This window comes from Tetrao urogallus (genome assembly GCF_951394365.1).
Source record: "Tetrao urogallus genome assembly, chromosome: 15".
Taxonomy (NCBI): Eukaryota; Metazoa; Chordata; class Aves; order Galliformes; family Phasianidae; genus Tetrao; species Tetrao urogallus.
Window position 1 is genome coordinate 11,386,894 of NC_136828.1, and position 26,786 is coordinate 11,413,679.

A 26,786-nucleotide genomic window follows, 5' to 3' on the forward strand; every position below is an offset into this window, starting at 1 on the left:
AGCAGAGAATGTAGTTACACTGCCATCGTTTCTAAATGCTATTATTTAATTTAGTTTATGGGGGTTTTTTCGTTTGTTTTGTTGTTGGGTTTTTTGTTTTTGTTTTTTAGATTACATAGTATATACACATTTGTTAGTAGCAAAATTAATCCATATCCATCTTCCATGTAAACTGTCTGTTAACAGGCAAGTAAACCTGTGAAGTATGTCTCCCAGCCTCAGCTGCATTGTTTGGCTGGGTCACAAAGTGCTTTCATTCTATCCTCTCGCTTGTTCAAAAAGGCCTCTGGCTTGAACACCCTTGTGAGTGAAGTAATCTGTTCAGAGTTATTTTCCAACAAGACTAAGAGTTTACTGTTATTTTTTCTTGCTGATGTTGATACAATCTCAAGATGGGAATTGAGTTAATAAGAGAATGCTGAAACACACACGAGTAAGCTAAGTATATCTGAACAGCTACAGGCAGCAATAAAAGCATACAAAACCACCATATGCCAGAGACACTCCAGCACTCATTGGGTGTAGCTGTAAGTGCCTGGCAGGGCGATGGCTCCTTCTGAGCTCAGCTGAACACACCACTTCTCCCTTGCTCTGAGGCCAAGGTTATTAAATCACAGGTCTGCTCTCTACTTGCTACAAGCTCAGTTCAAGCTTATTAGCTCAAATCTTGCCCTGTGATTTAAGCTAGGAAGCACTTGGAGAGCATTCTTCTGGCTAGCTCTGCTCTAGGATGACGGTCTCTAGCTGAGAGGTGACACTGATGCCAAGGTGTAGTAACTTCTTAAATTACATCAACCTATTGAAAGTGAATAAAGCCTAAGTCCTGAGTGACCTCATTACATTTTTTCTATGCAGTCAGTGTCTTCTCTTTAACACAAAGCTGGGCAGGAATGTGAAGCATGTCTTCCTGTGAGAATTCATTTTTACTTTTGGAAAGCTACCCACGAGAAGCTCAGATGTAAACTTCGCTGCTACAACAATTTCATAAAAGCAACCCCAGAGGACAATCCTACTTTATGACACAGTTATTCACACTAACTGCTCCTTCGGTACACAAATCCTGAAATCTGCAGGGTGGTGTTAAACCACGATGCTTTTGCACAGAGCTGAAAACACTTCATAGCCCACAGTGAGTGGTCATCAGATAAAAACAGGCAACTGCTGTACAAGTCCTTCAAACCAGAAAGTGTGAATCTTAAAACTAGGCTGGAACTGAAGTTCTTGGTGCAAAAAAGTACCAAAATGTTCTAAGAAGATGTAATAGTATGTGAAGGAAGTTGCTGTTCAACACATCCTCACCAACTAGCATGCCACTAAAAACAAAATCAGTAGCGTCTCCTGAAGAATTGAAGCACTTACAGAGAAAGGCAATTCCTATCTTTCTGGACCAAATATGTGAAATATGAACCTCTGCAAAGTCCCATTATTTGGTACCACGAGTTGGCAGTATTAAGCAGCGGTAAGACATGGATTAAAAGCATAAATGAATAACCTACGTAGCTTGCTATTGTGATTTTGGAGTCCTGTTTAAGTGCAAGCTGTATTCTAAACCAGTTTTCTCTTTTCATGTTAGAAGACACCTCATTTGTGAATGGTCAAGACACCAAGTAATCTGTCCAAAGCTACTCCAGTCCTATGCCGTAGTCAGCTATTCTCCTGTTAGACAACTACAACTTGAGAACTACTATTTGATATAGGTTAGCAGAACAGTACTTTGAATTGCTTTGAGTGCAATTCTGGGCTCTCTTCCACATGCCTAGCCTCTTCCTCCTCCCAAATGAATGTGATAAATAATCAGAAAAACTTCTTAGTACTAATATTTTATCTCCATAATCTTTTACTTAGCTCATCCAAGGACAGTATTGAGCTGATATTTATATTCTTGTGAATTCTATCATCTTATTGTTGGAGATGACAGTTTGACTGCAATACATGAAATTTATCTACATAAAGCCCTTTGTGAAGATGAATACGAAGGTGAATCTCAGTTACAAAGTAAATTAAAATATCCTGCATTTGAGCGGAATGGAATCGTGACTGAACGCGTCAGAATATGCAAAGAAAAAAGCAAATCTATCATTACGACAACTGCAAGCTTCAAAAGGGTCTTTTCATTGAATCATATTACTTTAACAATCAGAAAATGACTATGAGGGAAGAAATTCTCCAGATAGTAAATACTCTGAGGACCTGATAAAATCTAAACCACGCTGATTATGTCACACTGTCCTCTAAAATTGCAGAAAATGGTTGCCTTCATCTCACTTATGGTTCCCGTAATACTGTGTCACTTACACACTGGCCTGTATCAGAACACTATCAATTTGGCTGCATTAAGGAGGCATTCAGTTTTCCAAACCTATCAACATCCCCAGTAGAAAAAGATAAACAAGTTATCAATTTGGAATACTCTTCCAGTAGTGCTGATACAGCTACTGAGAGTTTTTTCATCTTCCACATTCATTTATTTCTATATAACCATATAAGTATAAGGTGCTGGTTGTTGTAATTGCTAGTTGTAATTCCCCAGTGTAAATGTTTCTAAAACAGAGTGGGTTACCCTGTTTATCTTAAACCATCTCCAGTTACACTAATCTCCAGAAAGCCACTTCACTCTATTTATGTTGTCATCTTAAGCTTTCCACATTTACAATTCAATTTCTATGAGATGGATCACAAATCTCTCAGTATACAGACAGATGATCAAAAGTGACAAATTACCGAGGCTTAGAGAGCCTCCACCAGTCATCTGAGCCATGACAGCTGACTATGTATATCCTCTTAGTCTGCCCTATTTAGCAAGCAAAACATATAAACTTATCTGTCTTCCAGGTGGTCACTGTTTTGTATAACTGAAATAATTAAAGCTAGCACATTTTAATTTGTAACTGCAGTGAACAAAGAACTAACACATCATGCATATTGTTTTATATTTCTAATGAGAACTGTCCTTCTCATGCAATTCTGGTTCTGTTCTTCCTCTAAAAAAGAAGCATGTTTCCAGCTTTGGACCCAGAATAGCTGATGGGATGCTGAAATGAGAGCTTTTCAACAGAATTCACAGAAGTCAGAGAGCACCGCACCACAGGTGCTGCTGGTTCAGGGCCCCGGGCACACCAATGAGCAGAACACTGAGCACTTCGTTCCTGAACAAATAATAGGTGGATGTCAAATTAGGTCATGGAATGGTGTATCTGGAAGGATGCTGAGCAGCCACTGGAAGACGAGCAGCTCTTGATTATATCGTGGTGTTAATCTGCCTGCAATGCGAATCGAGGTTAAGCTAACAGCACTTGAGGGGAGGTTTCTGCCCTGTATCTTCAGCTGTACGAGCTATCTCAATTCCTCAGCCACACAGTCTAGAGGGGTTTTATGCCTGGCATGTCTGGGAGTTACAACAAGACCAGCTATAACTTGAAGGACAGGACTAGTTAAGAGAAATTTCAAGGAAGATATTTTTAACATAAAAGCTTGCATTCTGGAAACCTGGTTGATAATCACTAAACAAAGCCTGCAGCTGCTTTTCTGCTGTGGGCAAACTCGGTGCAAACCTTGAGGAGAGAGTTCAGTGCATAAAGGCACTTTAAGGGAAAACAGCGTGACTGACAGAAAACCTGGAACATCACTACTTAGGCATCAAAATGATGAGGAGCATTACAAGGATACGCCATTCTTGTTTAGACTTAGCTGGAAAAAAGGAGCTTAGGAAAGAAAAAATCCATACAATTGCATGTAGTAAAACAAGAATATGCCAGGGAACTCCCTGAAGAACAGAGGTTTCTGCTGTTTCCTCCAAGGTGATTACTTTATATATGATCTGATGAACACGACTCCCTTCTGAGAGGAAAAATGATTTACGGACCATGGTTAAAGACAGGCAGGGGAAGATGAACTGAAGAAATACTGGGTGAGAAGGTGAAGAATTGTGGAAAATAAAGGAAAAGAGAAGTACAACAGATGTATAAGAATCAATAAGAAAGTAAGAAGAACTCACATTAAAAAGGCTGAAAAACGCAGAGACTATTTAAAAAAAAAAAGATGAGCACTGGAAATGAATCCTGGAGTTTCTTGTTGTACTTTTCAATATTTTCCATTCAAGTTTTTATAGCAACATCATCTTTCATTCTAATTCTGGACTTTTCTCCTTAGATTCCAGTGAATCCTTCCAAACTGCTTTTCATCTGTTTTACCTGGATGAGAAATACATTTCCCATCGTTCTTAGACAGTTGCTTACTCTCAGTTCTTCATTCCTGTAGCCCTCTCACCCTCTCCTTTCAAGGACTTTCCTGTATCAGAAGAAACTGAATGATAATTAATTTAGCAGACTTATCACATTTGTACAGGCTAGATACTCTCCAGATTCCTAAGTAGGAATAATTCTGCTCTCAACCAAGGCAGACCCACCATTTTCAGCACAAGATTAAGGACGTGCTATTTAACAAGTCAAAAATCTTCCCAGGAGAGTGAAGGAAAAAAAAATAAAATTAGATGAGATGGCAAATTGCTCAAATATTTTACTTGGATGTTCTGATTTTTTTTCTCAGCAGTACAATTCTCTGTGACAATTTCAGAATGAATCTGACTATAATGCAAACACAATTATTAAAGTAATTAGGTAAGAATTCTTCCTAATTTGTCAGACATTTTGGATGCAAAGAGAAGGTGTAGAAGTCCTCTATATCCAACATTTAATGGGAAAATAACATGAATGTATCTCAGAGCTTCCATTTCCTCATCACCTGACAATTTAACTGTTAACATTTGCAAAGCATACTTGGATGAATTAAAGCTAAATTCCATGCCCTAAGAACAGAGTTCATACATTCTGCTACTGTACAACAACATGTAATACTATCAGCTGTGTTCCCCATTTAGTGATTCCGATTATACATTAGATCTGTCCACACAAACAAACAGCAGTCATGTAAAATCAATGCAGCAACACCATTCCCTTTTAAATGAAAAGTATCTCAACTCCCTTCTGCCAAGCAATCGAGTGCTACTTTTTCCTCAATGTCTATGTATGATGCAAGCTAAAATGAAAAAAAAAATAAATCAATGCCCTTCAACAGAGGGAAGCATCAGTGCCTCTTTGTAACCACAGCAGATGAGCTGTTTTTGTTCCTTATCACAGCCATGCCACTTCTATAAAGCTTAAAAAACACATTCCCAGGAATGTCAGTCAGAAGAGGAAACATCTTCAATGATCCTTCCGTAGGAAAGAGGTTATAAGAGCTCTCAACAAACAGTTCTTATGTGCCACTCAAGCCTGAGAAAAATCTCCTCAGATATTGATTGGTTAATTTATTGGAAAGAGAAAAGTAAAAATATATAAACGTAGCTGATACCCCTAAAAGTGACATGAAATGTTACTTCTGCTATTTTTCCCAATCTGTGTTTTCATTGAGCTCGGTCATCAATTTAATCCTTATTTCTTAAAAAGGTTTTTCACAGGCTGTTTGAAACACAACAGACTTTAAGAAGGGTAGTGATAAATTTAAGTATATTTCATTTTATATTTCATTTTGAAAAAAAAAAAAAAAAAAATTCCAAAATTGCTGCATTTTAATCTTAAAGGAAGCCACAAAACATACACATCTGATCCTAATTATTTTTAGTGGTGCGTCACACTGATGTTAATAGCATAAACCAATCCATTTATGTCTGAACTCCTGAACTACTTAGGAATGTTCATAAAACTGAGTTGTAGCTAAGATAACCTTTCATGCTCTTGCCATTAGCATCAACCTAGGCCTCCGAGGAACAAAAAGTGATGACACTCAGCTGGAGTTAGGTATCAGACAAGCAGATGCTATGGAATTTTTTAAAAAATAATTTTGCAAATGTACTTCATTCTAGTTGGAAAGTAAAATGAAAAATTTACAGTTCATTTCCCTCTCTTTTTTTCTATTGTGTCCCTCTCTTTTTTTATATTGTGTAAGTACATCTTAAAGCAGACTCAATTTAATGTTTTAAGAAATTGGATTATGACTGGTATAATTTCAGATACTTAATTGTAATTACAAGCTTTGTTTTTAAAGAAATTGTAATTCAATAGTCACAATATTCCTCCTGAAGAAAATGGCATTTATAACATTGCCCTGAAACGTTTACCTAATAATAGCCTTGAAACCTCTACTGCTCCTCACAGGAAACAATGACCAGTCATGGAAGTATTTGAAGGATTCAGTAATTCCTTCACAGAAGAGGCATTCTGTTCAGCTTTCTCTTGTCCTCTTAAGAAGGGGGTTCCAAAAATCAACACTCCTAGAGTTCACATCCAAACATCCACGAAACTGCTAGAGTTTGGAATCTCTTCAACCAAAGAAGTTCATAAATTGTATTAAGATACAAGAAAACCCAAGAAGACACAAGAAAGCTAAATAGGACTATTCAGTGCCTTTTTTGATGATTCATGAGGTATTGCTATGGACGTATAGTTAATCTCCCTCCTGGGTGGAGTATCTTTATAACACATTAATCCTTAATCAGCTCGACTCAGTGATGATAGCACAGATTGTGAAAATGCTTCACTTGGAGTATAGCAGAGCAAGGGAGTTCAAGGCATTTCTTCCACCTGCATTAGCAAGGCTTAGAATTTTTGCTGACACAGTAAAGTTAGCCAGGTTTAAAGGTGTTTCTGTTTGAGAAAAAGGCATGATGTACATGCAGTTCTATCAGCAATATCTGCACAGTGACGGTTGAACCATAACTCTGAAAGAAAGGTTGGTTTTAAGTGATTAAAAGAATATCTATTTTGGGACCCAGGTATAAGCATTCCCTTTTCATAAACACACTGATGTATCTGCTAGGAGATTCTATCAGCATAACACCCAGGAAACCTCTTGTAACTCAGTGCTTTAGTAAAAACTTAGGAGAGATAATGAAAGAAATAGGAGATACACATACTGCCCTCTTTCTGAATAAAGATTTGAGAGTCAGATGAATACCCTGAAATGTAATTCAAAAAGTTTTAACTTTTTTTTTCCTTTCAGATCTCCTGGGCTCCAACACTCTTCCTGTACCAGGGAAGGTGCTACCTCCTCTTGATCATTATAGAGCTGGACAAGACTTTTTTATCCCTTGTTTGAAAGATCCTCCAGTTTTCAACTGACTGTTATCCTCTACCTTGTCTGATATCTCCAGATGCTTGCATCTGTCCTTTAATATCTCATCAAATTCACCATAATCTGTGAATGTTATTTAAATTCCTCCCACTTTGCTTTTTTCTAGACAGTTTCTACAAATATTAAATAGTAAAGACATCTTCATAAATCTGTTGTCATATTGCTATAGTTTGCTGTTTGTTTTCTTTGATTCCTAATTCTAACATTTTTAAGAAAAAAGCATAAATATGCCACTTGCTTTGTAAGTGCATAAGGTGCAGACTGTTCTGTTCAGAAATTTGTAATACTTACTACATTTAAATAAAATTTACTGTTGCATAAGAGTATATTAAATTTAATCATATTTACTAACAAAAAAGCCAGCAAATTTTCAAAGGCAGTCAATGTCAGGAGGTTCAAAACACAGAGACATGCTGTCTACATGTTTGTTTAAAAGCAGATACTACAAAAACACCCAGCAGTTATGAATCCACCAGCTTCACCAATCCAAAAACAAGGGAAAAAGCTCTATGCTCTCCCTAAAGAACATCTCACTTTGCAAGTGGCAATGCAGAATAAGGGGCTCGATGGACCATTAGCCTGAGCCAGTAGGGCACTTCTTATGTTCTGAGGGACAGCTTGATTTATCTGTTCTGAAAGCCAATTAAACACAGAACAGATATTATTATCAAGTTAGAATTGTCTGTAAATGAAGTATTCAAAATTAGTAGCAGTTAGAGGAATGTGGTTCCTGTTAACTGAATGCCATTTGTGCTGTTGTTTTGGATTATACTGAGCGCTAAGAGACAGTGTTACAAAACAGCATTCAAAGAAAATCCACCATTTTAAAATCTGAACAAAGTAAAATGACTACTTCCCACTATTGTATTATGTATACCTTCCTATAAAGCTTTCCATGGTGAATGATTCAAAGTCATGTGCATAATTTCCCTCCAGTAATCTGTATTTCAAGGAGAGCTGTGGTCCCTTTTGACCTGGCATCGGGCTGCAATGCAGCAAACACTAATGACTGGAAATTTCTGAGGCATGTGAGGAGATTAGATGTGTGTTATCCTAGTTCAGATACCATTTTGCAGAACTATCTGAAACGTACCACAAAGCTCCCTGCTCGCCATTCACAGAAGCGCAGGAAGAACTTGGAAACAAAGGGGTTGAATTTGTCATTTCCACGTTGTGCAGACACAGCTTCAGCAAGGACCAGGTTAAAGCACAGAGCACTTGAAGCCCTTAAATAGCAACTCAGTTACTACAGTTAGATAACAGTTTGAATTCCATAAGAATCTAAGCTAGCAAATTTTTGAAAAAACTTTTGAATTGAATTGTAATTTGTGCAGTAGGGAATGAAATCCTACAATCCTTGTGCTGCAAGTGAGAGGAAAAAAAGAAGAGAGGGAGAAAAATTGTCATTGTTATAGGAAATTTCTTCATTTTTCCACTGTTCAGAGCTTGGGTCTTTTCCATCTCACTGAGGCTGGTCTAAAGGACAGTATTTCCTCAATGTTGTCTTAACTGCATTTGTACACCTGAGAATCTACACAGCATTCCACCTGAGAAAATATTATCCTTTCCTGATTTGCTCCCACTTACGCTAATTCTTTTCCTCATTTAAAGTGTAAGATATCAGGTCAATTTATAAAATAGATACTCTGGAGTTAACGTTATATAGGCCAATTTAGAAACTTTTTCATAAGTTTCATTGATCTGTTTTTGCATGGAAAAAAGAAAGTAAAAGTGGCCTCATTTAAAAACCACTTAAATCACAGAAAACTGTGTTATAGCAGGGAAAAAAAAATAGTTACAAAAATATTTAATTCTAGGAGGAATCTCAAAAAAACTCAAACAAGAAAGATTTTTGAAAAAGGCATTAAGACTGTTTTAGACAGTTTCAGATGTTTGCTTCCTTTTATCTGCTCCACCAGTAGCAGCAATGCTAGAAGCAGTGAATCCAAGTATTAAAGTCTTTAAAATGTTGTCCAATGGGTCAGAAGAAAATCTGTGTAAGTTGCTAAAAATGGAAAAAGGTTACCATCTTCTCTCCTACTACCCATTTTCTTCCATCTGGGTCAACACAGTCTTGGGGGGGGGGGAAGGAATTTACCTTGCAAAGTCCTCTAAATGTCATTACTTTGCCCCAGACTCACTATTTCAAAGGAGAATGTCATCTGAGTCTTCCAATCTGAGTCTTTTCTTCCTTTTTTCTTCTTAATAAGGGAAATATACTGGCAGTCACATAAGCCTTCTGGTTTTACTCAGCTTTGAAAGATTTTTCAAAAATTAATCCAATTGATGGGGTCCTTTAACACACCTGCAGTAACTTACTAGGTAAGATTTCTATTTAATCCACACTATCACATGGGTCATATCTATCTATATATCTAATTTCATGGCAATTATTCCAAATACAGAACACTTCTGCCTATCTTTAATGAGTATTTTTAGTTTGTATTTAATAGATTCATACCTTGTGTAGTTTCAATTTACTCCTGCTGCATTTTAAAGCTTTTGCTGTGCCCACAACTAATAGCTGACCTTCTTTCAAAGTAAAGACTGAAATCTCTCTATCACAGGCACCGGTTTGAATTTGTACAGAGGAAACATCTTTTCATGTAATTTGATGGCACATCAGTGAAGACTGTAACAGCTGGTGATTCTCAGTCCATTTTATTGAACAGTAGAAATTGAGCAAAGTAGGTCAGCATCATCTCCCCATAAGGTTTATCAGTAAGTTTCCGAAGTGAAAGCTCAAATGGTAGATCAAAGCCTCACCTAGACTGACACACTCAAGGATCCCTCTAGGATGTGCTTCCTTAAGAACAGCTCATGTTAGGTTCCTTGGGAGCAGAAATGAAACACTACAGCTTCCTTGTTGTTGTACGTTACAGCTCCTTGAAAAACGCCATTATTCTCTCCAAAGATTGTAATTGAAAGTTATAAGTTATAAAAACTGATTTATTCTTGCTGAAGGACTATTTAAAATGATCTGAACTAACTGAAATTTAAAGATTAAAAACCACATCAATAGTTCTATCCTCAACATTTATTTAAAAAGAGGTTTAGAATAGAGCAGTATGATATAATTTAAAAGTGAATCCAACAGTTGTTTTTGCTCCCTCAGAGAGCAGTTACCGCCTGTCATATAATTAAGTGAATATGTCAGTGACAGAATACACAAAGCAGCAGGGAGTACAGGAAAATACAGCAGCGTCTTGTATCCATAAGCCTTTTGGCTCAGCACAGCGAGAAAAACCTGTCTAATATATTAGAAACAGAGAATTAAAAGGCATGATCAGAAACACAAGAAATTGCAAAAGCAGAGTTCTCTCAGCACACTGCATGCTGGGTGTGAATCAATCCAGACGATGCCCAGTGAATTTTATGACAAGTTACAAAACATGCTGTACAGTTTATCTCGCATAAACGCTTTATCTCGCATAAATTTAAAATTGATAAAAGTCAGCTAAAAATAATAGCACACCTTGAAGATCTACGCTGGGAAGAAAGTGTTTGTGCAGCTCCATTCACGCTGAAGACTTCCCAATGGGCGTTATTTCTATTACTATTGTTCTACGGTGTCATTTATCCTCATATTCTCTAAATAAACCTGTTGAATCTTATTTGCTGTTTCATCTATTATTGAAATTTCTTAAGGATGTTCAAGAGAAATGCCCTCATAAGCTTAGGCAAAAATTGCTGAAGCTGAAGATGGAGCTTCAACATAAAAGTTAGCATGTTTCAACAATCCTTCATGGTCATGTAGGCAAGATAACCTTAGCGACAGTGACAGAATACTAAACTCCAATCTCCAAAGCCGTTGATTCCCACCACCTATTGCAGTATTTGGGGAAAAAAAGAAAATATATTGAAAAAAAATATACTGTTGATGAAGGAAATTAAGGTACATTTCCTCAGAGATGAGGTGCTGCTGTTTCACCACCTGTGTTAGATTCCATCATCCAGAATCTAGAAGCAAAAAGCAAATTGTGGTCTAATTGCTGGGTACCACACACGCGACCCTGCACGTGTAAGGAGATTTTTCTGGAAGCTTCCAATTATCATGGGATTTTGCTTAGGGATTTCTTGCACCGCTGATTAAAGATAATCATGAAAATAAACCTATGGCTAATAATTGTTGAAGTTGTAAGGGAATATATTGAGATGATTATCAACTTAATGAAGCTGGCATTGAAATACATTTTCCTGATCTGCTTACTCTGTGTACTGTGTCTTCTAACTGAATAATACGTTGTGTTTTTGCTCAGTCTTGGTAAATAACAGACTGATCCCTCCTGTTTACAAATGACAGCAAACAGTTCCAGGAAAAATAATAAAACAAATAAGCACAACATGTGCTGTAGGAATCAGTCATTTCAAACTCAGTAAAATAAGCTTTGTAGAGTAAAGCTTATTTCAACATACTTAAAATTTCATGCTAATTTGTAATTACAAACATAATTCTGAACTACTTACTAATTCAAAACAATTTGGGGTGGAAATTTCATATGGATGCCTTTGTTTAAGTGCAAATCCACAAAGATTGATTAAGAAAGTTAAGTCGTATACAACTTCTGGGGAGAATATAAAGCAAGCTGTTAAAAGAAGTCCAACTTCTTCCTCAGATTTCAACAAAGGTTACCATCTCTGAGAATCTTTTGCAATGTATTTCTTTGTTCTGTCTTCATCTGCTACAAATATGGAGGCTGTGGCTCAAAGTTCCCCAGTTATTTAGGCGTGAATATCACACCTAGTTAAAGGTGCTTTCCAGAGCATTCATAAGAATGCTTCAGTCTTAAGTAGAAGCAGCAAGACTGGTAGAACTACCCAGGCTCCTTTTGGTGTTTGAACACACTAAGTGCTAATTCTTCTAGGACAAAGGATCAGATAGAAACAAACATTTTTAAAATCATTTTTAAAACCCCCCCACCCACAAATAATGCTCTCCTCCATTTGTAGAGTACTCATGTGTATACAGACGAAATTAACTCCTGAGTTCTGTAGCAGTACCAGGCATAATTGTAAAATCACTTTGGTTCTAAGCGTTCACAAACACTCATTAATCCTCACAGTATGGGAAGCATATGTGTAAGTATTAGCCTATGCCCTAAAGGATGAGGTTTCATTACCTTAACCATTACTTTAACATTAGATAAATGCCAACAGTGAGGCAGAGGTCTGTAGACATCAGAGGGGTTCCCTACAGCTAGAGCATTCGATGTCAAAATCTTCCAAGAGACACCATATTCCAAACACTGAGTACAAACACGTTTATCTAATTCTACTGAATATGACACTGATACAAGTGATAAAAAAAACAGAGACTAATACATTATGTCTTTCATGATTCAAAAATTTTGTGCAAAACAGCATTTCTAATGCAAATAGCTGCAAATACTGTTCCAGTTGCCAAGAAGATAACTAAGATGCATAGATAGTTCTGAACAATCCTAACATTTCAATAATTGGCTGATGTTGAATTATGAATTGTGATATGGCAAAAAATGCCCAGGATGTATCAATCTTTACTTATTCATAAGTAGAGAAGACTACAATTGAACAAGGAAGGTTGAAAGGAAAAAAATAACAAGTATCAAATAACATAAAACACAATGCATGTTTTGAAACAATAATGAAGTTATCCATAAAGCAAAACGGCTTAGAACAATACCGATAGGAATTAACTGGCAACTAAATCTGCTCTTCTGGTTTGTTCTATTTTGAGCCATTCTAGAAAGGTTTCCATTTTAATTCTCCTGCTTATGATGCCACCAATTCTTGGCACTGCATTCACCCATATTAAAATGCCACCGGTAGCACAGATTGAGGCTGCCTCAGAGGAGCAGGGTCCTTTGCTCTGCCAGCACACTGCAAAGAGACCCAGTGCTCTCATGGGTCAGGGTGTGGGCTGCAGAGGAAATACTTCCCTGCCCTAAGATTTCCACACCCAAACATACTTCAGCCCCTGCACGCCTCTGCCCTGCACATCTTCCTTCCCTCTGTGGTAGCACAGCAAAACGATACAGTAAATACAGCAAAATGATGCACGACAGATGGAAGATGAAAGAAATACAAAGAAGTTCTTCTTAAGTATGACTGTACTAAAGGAGCATGCCATGGATGGAACAGAGAAGATGTCAAAATGAGAATGCAGATCTTCAAAGGTTACACCAGGTTTTCTACACTTAAAAATGTAAATTTAAGAAACCTATTAAAATACTAGATTTTATATTAGCGCATATTCAGAGTCCTTATCATAACTGTGGTAAATCTCTTTTGCAGTCTAATAAAGAATATTCAAAATCTGCATGTGAGTAAAGATCCAATGGATTTTTTTTATTTCTGTTAACATATGAGAGTGAAAAAAATGCCACCCTTTGAAAAGCCCTTTGATGTTACACAAAAGAAGGCTTTATTATTATGTTATTTCAGAAGGATAAATAAAGCATTAGGGAATTAAAGATTTAAACTATTAGCAAATCATCTGGCTGGGAAGCTTAGACCTGTTGTCATACTGTTTGACCATTGCACCTCGTGCATATGCTCTTTGTATTACACTAACTACAAGACAGAGCTATATATGATGTGTCATTTTGACTCTAGGTTGTAAAACAAGCTGCCTGCTACAAACCTATCCTAAAACAACCAAAAAACCACTGCATTAAAAGAACATACCTATTTTACTCAAAAAATGGTTACATTCTGCTACTAGTAAGTGTAAATTTTATAAGACCAGATTAAGTGAGTATTCCATTGGGTACATCAGGCTTCAGAGCTGATGTCAAAAATCTCAGAGATCTATGATTCAATTACTGTCTTCCCGTGAGCAAAAGAAAATTCTAAGAGGCATTTCCCAATCAGCAAATTTTCTATTGATTAAAATAATTTCCCTTTCAAATGAAAATCAGAAGGAATTATATGCAGGATTCTTATTCACCCAAGCATACCTTTGTAGTTTTTATGAGAGAAAGCAAGGTGTGTTTTGCACACCGATTTTTTCCTACTTCATGTTTGCTTTTTTGTTGTTGTTTTGCTGTTGGTTTTTTTTGTTTGTTTTGTTGGGTTTTTTTCCCCCTTTCTGGAATTGCTTCCTGAATAAAAGTGGCTTCTCAAAGAGGCAAGAGGATGACCTACTGATATTTTACCTTTATGAATCCTGATTAGTGAACCTTCAGCAGCATAAACTTTCTTTATTTAGTGAAATCAACACTGACAGTTATGGATTAAAAGCTATCAGGCATTAAAACATTAAACTGTCACTTCTCTTTATCTCACCAAAGCAAGGAGATCTCACAACTCCCTGATTTTATTAAATTATCAGTGACATGTTAGTTTATATCTTGGACTGGAATTTTAAATCATCAACATACAGTAAAGGCCAATTTTCAAGATGCCTAAGGTATTTCCACTTCTGTTGTTAAAAGATTTCTTAAAAATATACTTATTTATTCTTCAGATAATGCTGTTGAAGCTACAGTTGAAATCACTTTGGAAATGGGACAGAAATAGCTTGTGACAAAGCACACAACCAAGGATTTAAAGCAAAGTCAGAAGTGCAGTTTCATTTTGTCGTCATCAAAAGTTGAATGACACAGTTACCCACTAGAAGATAGTTAATTTATGAAAATTTGTCCAAGTAAGATCCAGTAACTGACAAGGGGAAGGGGATATGTCTGAGCTGGGAGTAGTCTGGGAACTTGTCTGGGGGAGATAGTAACAGAGAAGGTTGAAGGAGCGCTCAGACACAAAATATCAGGAGGATTTGAGCCCTAGAACAGGAGATGAGCTCCAGTCTTAGGAAAATGGCCATTCTGGAAACATGACTTTGGACAGCAGAACCACTGGGATAGATCACCAAGGGACAAAAGTGTACTTGACATCTTATACGTGGAAGCCGCCACCCACATGTTGCCTCCCCCAAGGCAAGTCATTTCTCCAATCTCTTTTACCACAGTCCTAATTAAAAGAATAGCAATGATGCTTTGTGGAAATGTCCCATATTGACTGCATGTGTTGGAGATTATTGACGTTTTCTCTCTCCTTGACCACAACATTTCTGTTAAGTTGTGAAAAATAATAAAATTGTAAAAAAAAAAATAAATTGAAATGCACATAGTTTTTTTTTAAAGTGTATTATGTATGAGCTTCTCATTGCAATATCTGTTGGGTAAACAGAAAATGCAGCTGTATAACAACCACCATTGAAATTCGTAAGAATACCAATAAAGTCTGCTTCTTGCGGCTGCTAAGGCCAGTTTCAGTTCCCATGGAAACAGATGATGGATTGCCAAAAATGTGTTTTGATGTTTAAAATAATCAGTGATTCGAACTAGTGATTATTATGAAAGTATTGCACTTTTCTTCCAGTGAAAAAAGTATTACACTGGGAGTAGGAACAAGAACACATAGCAGCTGGCAGATAGAAGAAGAGATGTTAAAATTCTTGCAAATGGTATTTGGCTGCTGATGGACAACAGCAAATACAGTTTTTATTGGAAAATTATTGAGCAAAATCTAGAAAAACTGTAGTTCAAAAATTAAATATGAAATTTTGCAGAAAAATATGTGAAATGGTGTTGTACAGATCTTAGCTTCAGTGTTTTCAAGTGCTTTTCCCGAATAAGGTCTCCTTTAAATCTCTCGTTTGAGAATTCAAATAACTGAAATAGATAACATAGAAATTTCCACTTGTCTACGAACTTGTCTACACTAAATCTGTAAAGATTCTTCCTCTCTTGCTTTTTAAGTTATGCTTGTATTGGTCAACTGTGCATCTGGTTCCAAGCTGACAAACACTCACCACAAAGTCAAAATGATGCCAACTGAGTTGCACCAGTGACAGATGGGTATGGCCAGAGGGAGGAATGTCTGGGAGAGAACAGAGGCGACACAGAGGGGAGAGGAATGGGAGTTTGGATTAGGAGGGACGGTAAGATCGGGGGGGAAGAAATCAGAGAAATAGTGAGACAGCTCAAGGAACAGGGGCTTCCCTCATCTTTTGGAGAGGTTGGCTTTTTTTCTGTGTGGTTTCACATATGTGGCATGAGGATGGGCCACACTTTCAGGATGCTGTCATTCCTTCTCTCACGTGAGCGAAAGCTCTAGACCAGCTCCCAGATCTTCCCAATGCTTCCTAATGCGTCCTAATCCACTCTCTCCCTTCTGCAGAGTTTGGGACCATTTTGCCAGGCCATGCCATCTCACGAGTTTCTCTGTCTTTTTTCCTCCATCAGGTTGAGAACACATAATCCACTCCTCTCCAGTGTCCTCATAACTTACACATGCTCCTGCCTTGACCCAGCTGTGGTTTCCCTCAGTCAGTCTGACATAAGGTATCCGCAGAAGGTGGGGAGAGGCATGGCCCTCCTCCACCATTTTCCTTTCCCATCCCTTCCCCCTGCCACTGCTGTGATGCCAAGTAGGCTGTCCCTACTCTGTCCCCACCACAGTAGCATGATTTTTGAGGGTAAGGCAAAGGGAATGATGTTGAGCAAGCAATGACTGTGGTCACCCAACAAACGGATGCCTTGTCTATAGCTAGTACTGACGTGAGAACAACTGATTCGTGTAATGTATGGAAATAACCCACGGACATTTAGATAAATAAAAAGCAGCGCTTACCTACAGCAGAAAAATTTTCTATGAATATTGGCTGTTCGGCTGTTTTTTCTCTTTTAATCACAAGATGCCTTTAAACATGTTTCACCAGAGCTAAAAATCATCCTTCTCACACAGATCAGACAGACCCCATGAAAGCTCAGACAGGGCATTTACAATCTATTTAAATTCATTTGGAATCTGTTAGAGGAAGGCCAGACACAAAACAGCTAAAGATTCTGCTCACAACCACGGATCAGAGATAAGCCATAGGCAGGCTGCCAGCTCCTTCCCTTCTCTGCAGCGTTAATTAATGTAAGGTCTGCTTCCCAATGCTTCACTGTACCAAATTCTTTAAATTCAGGTTGAACACTGTTAGCAAACTAGACTTGATACAAATCAACCACAAAAACCACAGCACATCCCCAGAGTCCAAAGCTCTCTGTTGCTTTGTTTGTTGTTGTTGTTTTTGTTTCCTGAATAACAATCAACACAAAAATAAATCTGCCAAAATTATAGGCTTTTAAAATTATTCTACATAAATTAGAATCTTAGAATCATTTGAGTTGGAAGGAGCCTTTGGAGACCATCTGGTCCTATTCCCCTGCAATGCACAGAGACACCTATAGCTCCATTGGGTGCTCAGAGCTCCATGCAGCCTGACCTTGGTTGTCTGCAGGTATAAGGCACCACCATTACACTCTGGTCGCCCTGTGCCACTGCCCTTAGCATAAATGACTGTCTTTAAAAATATTCCATCTAAATTTCCCCTCTTTCAGTATAGAACCATTTCCTCCTGTCCGATCAAAGCAGACCCGGTTAAATAGTTTGTCCCCTTCTTTCTTACAGTCCTTCAGATACTGAAAACCCACTCCCAGGTCACCCCAGAGCCTTACAGTTACTAGCTTACATGTCTTAACATCTCTTGCATATCATACAGAAACCCACAAGAATCATGAGGACAGCCAGCACTTGTTCATTTCTGCATAGAAAGAAAATTAATAATCCCTTGTAGTAAACAGCCAGAAGTACTGACAGATACATTTTACTTCAGTCAGTTTTGATTAATAAAAGCTAATTGGTAAACATAAGACATTACCTGCTGCTGTACTTGATAAGTCACTAGCATTTTGCATCTATTTCCATAAGGAAATAGATATGTGAGTGGTCATAGGAGATAAATCTTTCACAGGGACTTGTGAACAATCGCCATTAATTAAGCATAAATATTTTGTTTTATTTGGTGCATTTTCTCTTAGGAATGATTGCGAGATTTCTAAATAGCCTTATTTTGTTTGCATATTAAAATCTTTCAGTTTGTAGATAGAGTATTTCTAAGATGAACAGAAAAGATGTTTTTCCAAAAGAGCACATCAGCTGTTAAGAAATCATATTAGTGATCTTTCCCTAATATCATAATTAGTTCTGGAAATGGAGCAGATGCAAGGAGTGAGCCCCAAGGTACAATGGCAATAAGTTTTCGTATCTCTCTGCTTCTAGATCAGATACGATTTTTAGAAAAATAGTTTGAGTTCTCTTTCAAAGAGTAATGCTATTAACACTGCTCTCATAGTGCATATTTTTTTTCAAGCTGCATTTGTCCCCAGAAAGCAAAGGACTCATAAATCAATTTCTTACTGCAAGCAGTGATAACTAAATCATACTTAGAGCAAAAAGGTTTCTTTCTAGTGACACTTTCATCCATTCCTCATTGTTTTACAAATTCCAAATCTATGATTAATAAGTGTAGCGACAGAAAAAATGATTTTGTTCTTTAAATGTGATCATCTTAGGAAAAACAATATCTAGTAGTCAGATTTTTCTCTTAGTGATCTTTAAAGTTCCATTGATATTTACAGCTGTTGAAGATTGTGCTGAAAGATACCACAAGCAGCTGAGGCTCAATAAAACACAATATTAGTTCCAAGCATCCACTCTCTTTTCTATCAAAAAATATGGATTTTGCAGTGCTGCTGTAATGGCAGCAACTTCTCCAGGTTCATAAAAAAAAAAATCCCTCCATGTTTTGTGCTCTAAATTTGTAATGAAACATATTGGTCAAATATAAAAATGTGCTTTGCACCTCAGAGTGTGTCTCTTGGGAAGAATCTACTTCCAAAAGAGCCTTAAAGCATGTTTTTTGGCAGCTTTTTTCCTCCTGCCCCACTTCCACGCTGTGATATGAGCAGTGTCCATCAGCACACAGTCCCAAGGTACAACTCAGTGCTCCTCTCCTTTCCTTACCCTATAAGTTAAGAGGTCTAAAGAAATTAATTATTAAAACATATGTTTAAAACTGGTGCCAAACAAATTATGAGCAGAGAGAAGAACAGTGAGGTTCAATGTAGTCAAGTCAAACAGCTTTAGAAAATAGTCCTAAGATTTGTTTATCCTGTGGTGTAAATGTTTTCCCTCTACTGAAGCAGCAGACAAAAATGCTTAAAACACTGACAGCACCCAGGACTACTCAAGCAAAGTACTTGAGAAGATGGTGGGAGATTTCCCTATAGTCTTTCCTATATATACAAGCCCTAAGGACAGCAGTAAAATTCTGTGTAAAATGATTGCTAGCGTTGGCTGTTCCTTTAAGTTGGAAGCACTCGATGCATAGGTTTGATTAAAAATGAATAACAGAATGCTCATGAATTTCACTTAAAGAAATGACTTTCTGCTATGAAACATTCTTCTTCCTCAGGTACTTAAAAGTTGGTTTTAAATGTAACATGGAGCGTGCAAATGTACAGCCAGAAAACAGCAGCTCACAGCTGTCGTACCCCTCACTGCAAGAGATGCCACTCCATTACAGTGGCAGACCTAAGAGATCTGCAGACTTTGTTCTTTAAATTATTGCTCAGATATACACAGCAGACTTGACAGCCTCCGAATGTATTGCTGGCTAATGCTAATCATCAGAATTTTAATTGAAGTAATATCTGGTGTACGTGAAAAGTAATTACGTGCAACAAACACAAGTTGTGTGACCGGTTGCTATATGCAGAGAAGTGCATTGTTGGCACTAGAGTTGCTCATATAAAATGAAGTGGTGTTTGCTTTAAAGTGAAAAATGCATACACAGAGCATTAAGAGAGTTGTTACCATCCAGACAAAACCTAATCTAATACTACTATTAACTCAAAAACAAATATGCTATCCCACATACCTCAAACTTTCTCACTGTTTTGTTGTAGCTACTTGTTTTCTTCCTGAGAATGTTATTAATGCATTTACAATTTTACCTTAACAAATGCTAAGGAAGTCTGCCATAGCTCTGTTTAGTTGCAGGGCATTATGAGTGTCCAAAGCCAAAGGAAGGTATATTTGAAGGCTGCTTGTGCCTAACATGTTTTCCTTCCACAATCTGTCAGCACATTTAGTATCTATCAGAGCTAGTAATGACCACATACATTCAAATGCCTAATGAAGTGTTCTCACTGCAAAAAAATAGATATTCACACAAACCTAACGGCAAAGCAATTCATCTTCACTGTCTGGCAGGACGAAGTGCATCTGTGAAGAATTTGGGTTCATTTGCAGTTAACTAAGTGACTAAATGTCCACCTAGCTAAAAGGGATGCCCCAAAACTCATTTTAAATGAGAAAAATAAACTTTTTTGTTTTGTATCAGACAGCATTCCACTGGCAAAAGACCTATGAGGTAATACTTACCTATCTGCAGCTTGTATGGGGAAAAGGATTTCACTGTAGAAAGTTATTGAGGATAGTAAAAATTTCTTTATCACTGAACTTCTCAAACAGATTTTTTTTTTTTTTCTTGACTGCTGGATTCAACCTTTTCTGTTAAGTTCTTCACTTAGAAAAACAGTAAAATTAAATAAAACCTAGGATTTAATTCCTCACTATGACAGCTAAAGGCACTTGCAGATCTGCACAGTGCCTTACCCTCCAAGGTAGCGTATGTGCGTGGTGTGAAGGAAGGGCAATGCTCTCTGCTCTGAAGTCTGAGGAAGCACACCCAGGGAAGGCAACCTGAAGACATGACATCTCAGAGCAGTGATTTCTTTTGATGCAGTTACCTTGAGGGAAGTTAATGTTTTCTGTAGAATATGAGGGCAAACAGATGGAATCCTCCCATCAGTCAAGTCCCTGGATAATGGCTCTGTTCTTATTCCACATTAGTCTGTTCAAGTATTTGGAAAACATTCATCTGTCATAGTGAACTATTTAAGTATTCTAGGAAATTTTTCACATAATACTAAAAAACATCCCCAAATCTAACTCTTCTCCTTACTTAATCTCTCTTGCTGTTGATCTTCTGGCCTTCTCTCTCAGATTCCCCATTTTATAGCCTTCTAGCACATACACACCTTCCTGCTGATGATCTAGGAACATCTTTTAAAACACCAAATTGAAATTTGGTGAAAGATAATGCACAAAAGCCAAAATGAATATACATGCATGCTGCACTAAGTAGAAGAAGAAAAATTTAGGACTTAAATTTTTAAATACATGCCAGCATGTCACACTATCTCTGCTGCAGATACGTTACTCACCCTAAGCTGGAAACTATGTCAACAACTCCATGAGTATGAACAGGCTTTTTGCTTCACATTCATATATTATACAGGGATCTGCTGGCTTTACATCTTTATTCATCTAGGAGGAACTTGTCACAAAAAGGATTATATAAAAAAATTAACACCTGTTATTCTTATATTATAGCACCTGCACTGCTAAAGTGAGAATAATATACAGTTATATATGCAGTTCTTTGCTGCAAATTTCCACCAGTTAAATAAAATATGCAGTTTGGGGAAAAAAAAAAATTATCTGTCTCAAAGGAAATTTTCTCCCACAAAATAATGTGTCTGCTCATGCTCACAGAGTAAAACTACCATTCTGAATTTCCTTCATAAAAAACTGAAACCAAAGCCATCTACTGACTCAATTCCTCTGCCCTTAGCCTAAATAATTGGTACTCTTCTCCTTAGAGATCAGTAAAAGAATCAAAATTACAGGTCTGTTCCTTATGATCATCAGAATTCATTAGAGCTAGCAACTGGCAAGGTATACACAGAATATTAGAAACCACAAAGTACTTATTTGTACTTTCTTAGTCGTCTTCAATGCATTTGCCAAATATCCTAAAATCTTGTGACAGTTCAGAAATACACCTTCTGTTCTCTTTGCTCCTATGCTATGCAAACCCTTGTTGCAGAGCCAACAAAGTGCTGTTCCTTGAAACGTTTTAAGATAGTGTGCATCGTTGTTTTTTATTTCTCCAGAATTACTCCTTACTTTCATATTTGTCATTCAGTGAGAACTCTACATGCCCTCTACCTCTCTTCCCATATCAATGAAATTGGTTTCATCTAATGGTGACACCAGCCATGCATCCCCATGTCAATAAGCCTTGGGATCACTAACACCTTTCTTCTGTTACAGTATAACTAACTGTGTGCCCCGTAAGGCTGTCCTGTAAGCAAAAGTTAACTCAAACCTACTTGAATGAACACATTTCTTACAAGTTGCCACAGATTTTTAAAAAATTAAAAGGATGGAACAAAGCCAACTTTGTATTCAACAAGCACTGATAAGAAATTACTGTGTACCCAAACCAACTCTTCGCTCCTCATCTTTAATGCTGCTTGTTTCCTCAGTCTGCACACACTGCAGCCATGTCACCCTTGGAAATCATTACTGTAGCTGACAGAGTAGCTGACTGATGTGGCTAAATCATTGTAAGCTTGTTTAAGAGGATTAAAAAAGCTTTATATTGATTTAGCAATATAAGGTACTTTTAATCAGTTTAAAGAGCATCTACACAAGGTGGCTGCATCAATTGCACCGTTCTGTTTAGCAGGTGATCCAATGAGACATGCATCTATCCAACTGGATCACCTGCTAAACAGATCAGTTCGACTGCTACACCTCTGGTGTACAGAATGGCTGCAAGTGCAGCTTCCTCCAGAGAAGAAACAGAGTTACGGTAAGACAAATGCATTTCTCACACTTTTATGTACATTCCTATATGTTTCAGGTTCCAGGTATTCTTCAGGGCAGCTGCACTGGCTGCCAGAATATCACAGCAACATGTGAGTGCTGCATGGTTCTTCTAATACTTTGGAGGCAGCAGTAGACCGACTGCACAGAATGCAAAGGTGATTGGTGTGAGTGCCACAAATCTGCCACTTCCTGAACTTATCAAGCTCACTGTATAAGATGTATCAAACTTCCTGGGAAGTTCACCTTTTCAGTGTGAGTATTTCTGCAAAAATAAATAAAACTAGAAGTCCTCAAATTCCTTTCAGACAATATTTCTGATCAGGGAGGTTTTAGGTATATTCCACTCCTATCATAGAACAGAATTTTATGCTTGAAAACATTAATTCAGTGCTGTGAATCGCAAGAGATTTTACCACAAAAACCCCAACTGTCTTGAAGTAAAAGTATAGCATAGCACATGAAAACAGGAGTTTAAAACTAACAAATGACACACATCTCTACTTGCAGTTTCCTTGTACTATAAAATAACCCACACAAATCTCATTTTCAGACGCTATTTCCTTGTCTGGGTCACTCCGTTCTGTTTCCCAACGACTGTTCCCAAAAAACTGCCTGATATCTGGACAACACATTTTTTTCAGTCTGAATTATTAGTATTATTATTTTTAAATAGTACATTCTCAGCATTGAAAAAAGAAAATGTGTAACATGGTAAGAGTGCAGGAAGTAGTATATTCATAATAGATAATAACTTGGGATTTGTCACTTTCCTCTCTCCAAGAGATTGCCCAGCAACCCACTGTTTCAGCTTCCAGCTTGTTTCCCATCAAATTACTATTAAACCACTCATAAATTATTATGCAGTTGCTTCACATCCTTGCAATGCCAATTTTAACAGTTTCAAAGAGCCTGTAATACTAGCATTCACATTTAGAAAATGCACATGAGTGGCAGTAAAATATGCAGTACGGATTAATAAAATCAGAATCCAGCAAGAGTTCTCTCCCTCTAATATAAAGTGTAAGACTCAGCAACCTTTCTGGATCTTTGCAATATCCCATTACCATCAGATGCTAGCATGTCTGTCCCTTGGAGTGCATGAAAATGTACTGCGCAGTTAAAAATAACCACACATATTCTTGGCATTTCAACTGTTTTCTCATAAATTAGACAAGTAAGAAAAATATTTTACACATACATAAGATAAATGTAATACATATATGCAGACAGACACGCAGACATTTTATATTCAAAAATTTTGCAACTCCTATGTTCTCTAAATTAGCTTCAGTTACAAACACAGAACGGCCTTGCGACTACTTCAGAAAAGGATGAGCACACCTTGAGATAATAGCTAATCGCAGTACAAGAACTCCACCATTACTGGGTGAGCTGCTAATTAGTCAAAGAGAAATAAAACTGTCATTTAGGCTAAAAATATAAGGAAAAATAAGCAATATTTAAAACTTTATGGTGAGGAAAACAGTATTAAGCGTGACTCTCAGTGAAAAGCTCATAGTAAAAAAGAAAAATCTCAGTATTCATTTAGTCCACTCAAGTAAATATAATTTAAGACATGAGCATTTACTTTTCCAAAATGTATCATGAAAATGAATAGCAAGAAGGAAGTGCATATCCACTCCGTAATGCTGCACCAGGACCATTAAAACCACATGAATTATTTTGTCAAAGTGCTTAGGAAGATCAGAGATGGTCTTAAAATAGCCATTTATCTCCAGCTTAGTATGAACAAGGCTACTTTACTCTCTTTAAACCTTAATTAGTGTATTTAAAAAGTAAGTTGCGTTATCAAAGGTAATTAATCACATTTTAGGGGGGAGGGACAGATTGAGATTAAAACTTACATTCTGCTGCTAGGAATGATCTTGTGCCCATCTCTAAACCATGTCACTTGTGGCCTTGGATAGCTGAAGATATGCATGAAGTTTAGAACTGCAGCTTCTCCTTCAGTCACTGTTTTTTTCTGGTTTGTGTCCATGAAATTTCCCATGTCTGCAAAGTCAAAAAAATATATATACTAATAGTTGTAGAAGTTCTCATCCTCCATTTCATTTCAGTAGTCAGAGAATGAAATGTGCTTTACCATAGTTATGGGCATTGCTATGATTAGTCAACACACAGCAACGAATCACGAGACAGCACTGCTTGCCACACGTTGGGCGAGCAGTAAGGCATAAGGCCAAGCCAAGTGCTGCAAGGGCACACAAGAAGTCAGCTTCACAGAATGCCCAAAGTATTCTTTTCAAATAACTGAGTGCGTTTTTACTGAAAGTAGAATTTTGATCTTTTTCTTTGTTTTCTATTGATGGTGGTGTCCTCTTGTGTTTCTGGTCGTTTTGGGTTTTTTTTGCTTCTTTTCTTTATATTCTTTTTAAAGAATACTTCACTTCTTACTCTTCTAGCACACAAAAGAAAACACTGTGCTATGCAAAGAAATGCAAATGGCATATATAATTTTCTGAATTTCTGCTCACCAAATACTTTTTACCACAATACTTTTCCTTCTATCCATATCGAAACAAACAAGCAGCTGCATTACTTGTAGTCATCAATGTGAAGTTAGATCTACATAAGCAAGCCATTATACATAAATGCATATCAAACTAACAAGACTGTAGCAATGTTGGTAGCAATTAGTTCTTCTGGCTATATGCTGTGATTCAAATAGGTCTTTGTCATTTACAAAAACATCAGCAGTATTAAACAGGAGCTTTTAGCAGAAATAATAATAATAATAATGGAAGAAGGAAAACTACAATTGCAGAACTTCTGTCTCTGAAGGTTTCATTTCATAGGAATCTATGGAGTCCTTGTTAAAAATTTAGCAAACATATTTTTCTTGTTTTCCTTTTGCCTTTTGTGTCTTATTTCTATCCATTAAAATATTATCCATTAAATTATCCATTAAAATGGGAGCTGTAGGCTCCCACTTATTCATCCTCCAAAGAGTTTCTATGCATTTTAATTTGCTTTAAAGTAGGAAACCGATACACACAACTATTCTGGTTTCTGACTCTAAAACTTTCTGGTTTGTTTTTATTTTAGGGACCACTGGGCTCAGGGATGTTCTCTGGGCCAGAGGGATGTGAGTGAGATGAAACAGAACGCACTACCAGGTCTTTGGATGGAAGGAGATGAGAAGAGAGAACAAAAGAATTAAAAACACATGGTATTTTAAAGGTTTAACTACTTTTGTATTTTTCAAGTAATTCATTCAGACGTTGTACTGCCTCTGTTGCTCCATATTACTTACAGCTGTAATCAGATCATCTACATGAAGCTTCAAACCGTGTAGGTGGATCCAATTAACTTCACTGTCATATGGTTATTGCAATCTTCACAATTCAAGAGTTCTAAGCCCATTCTGTAATTAAGATTTACTCAGCAGTTTTCTTAACAGTATCTGTTCCCATTCAGCTAAATCATACATTAGAACACGTTACCAACATTGTCTAAATTATTTACCAACTTCCCTGCTACATCAGAGGATGTGGGCGAAAAAAATACCTCAGGTTATAGAATATTTTAATCTATGTATATGCTGTGCCAATCTGATGGTCGAGTTTCACAAGAGAAGCAATATAGGTCACTATAGAATCAAGACAGATGATCTCCTAGGCCATGTAAGATCTGCTTTGCTTTGTCTCCATGGCACTGCCAGTGAAAATAAATAAATAAATAAGCTGCTCAACTCAGAGAGAGAAATCTTAACAGACAACTTTCTGGCCTTGCTCAGGAATGCAGAACTGTAAATTAAAGGAGTGTGGGGTGCGAATTTTAAGAGCAGAAAAGTAAACAATTACACTTTTTCTCTCAAGAAGAACCAAGAACATGGACACCTACCAAAAATAAAAGTCTGGAGAAACAAAGCACTTTGCTGAAAATCCTTCCGTCATTCAGAAGGGAACAAAGTTATCTTTTCAAGAGACAGAAATCTTTAGCAGCAGCAGCAAGGTAAAGTATTCCTGTGCCACTTTCTCATCATCATTCCCACAAGTGCTTCCTCATGAATTGCTCCTTCTGCTATGGCAGCACAACTGCCTGTGCAGCTGCATACAGAGCCAGATAGTGGGGGAAGGAACAAT

The 26,786-nt window shown here is 37.2% G+C and overlaps 1 protein-coding gene across 1 annotated transcript in view; it reads right to left on the reverse strand.

Moving 5' to 3' along the window:
* The window catches only part of SDK1 (sidekick cell adhesion molecule 1), a gene marked incomplete at both ends in the record, with an annotated part of 357,418 nt that overhangs the window by 231,525 nt on the left and 99,107 nt on the right, over positions 1-26,786 (reverse strand). Inside the window, one exon of the mRNA XM_079542659.1 lies at positions 24,546-24,693. Within this exon, the coding sequence (XP_079398785.1) occupies positions 24,546-24,693 (148 nt within the window). The remainder of the gene's footprint in view (positions 1-24,545; positions 24,694-26,786) is intronic.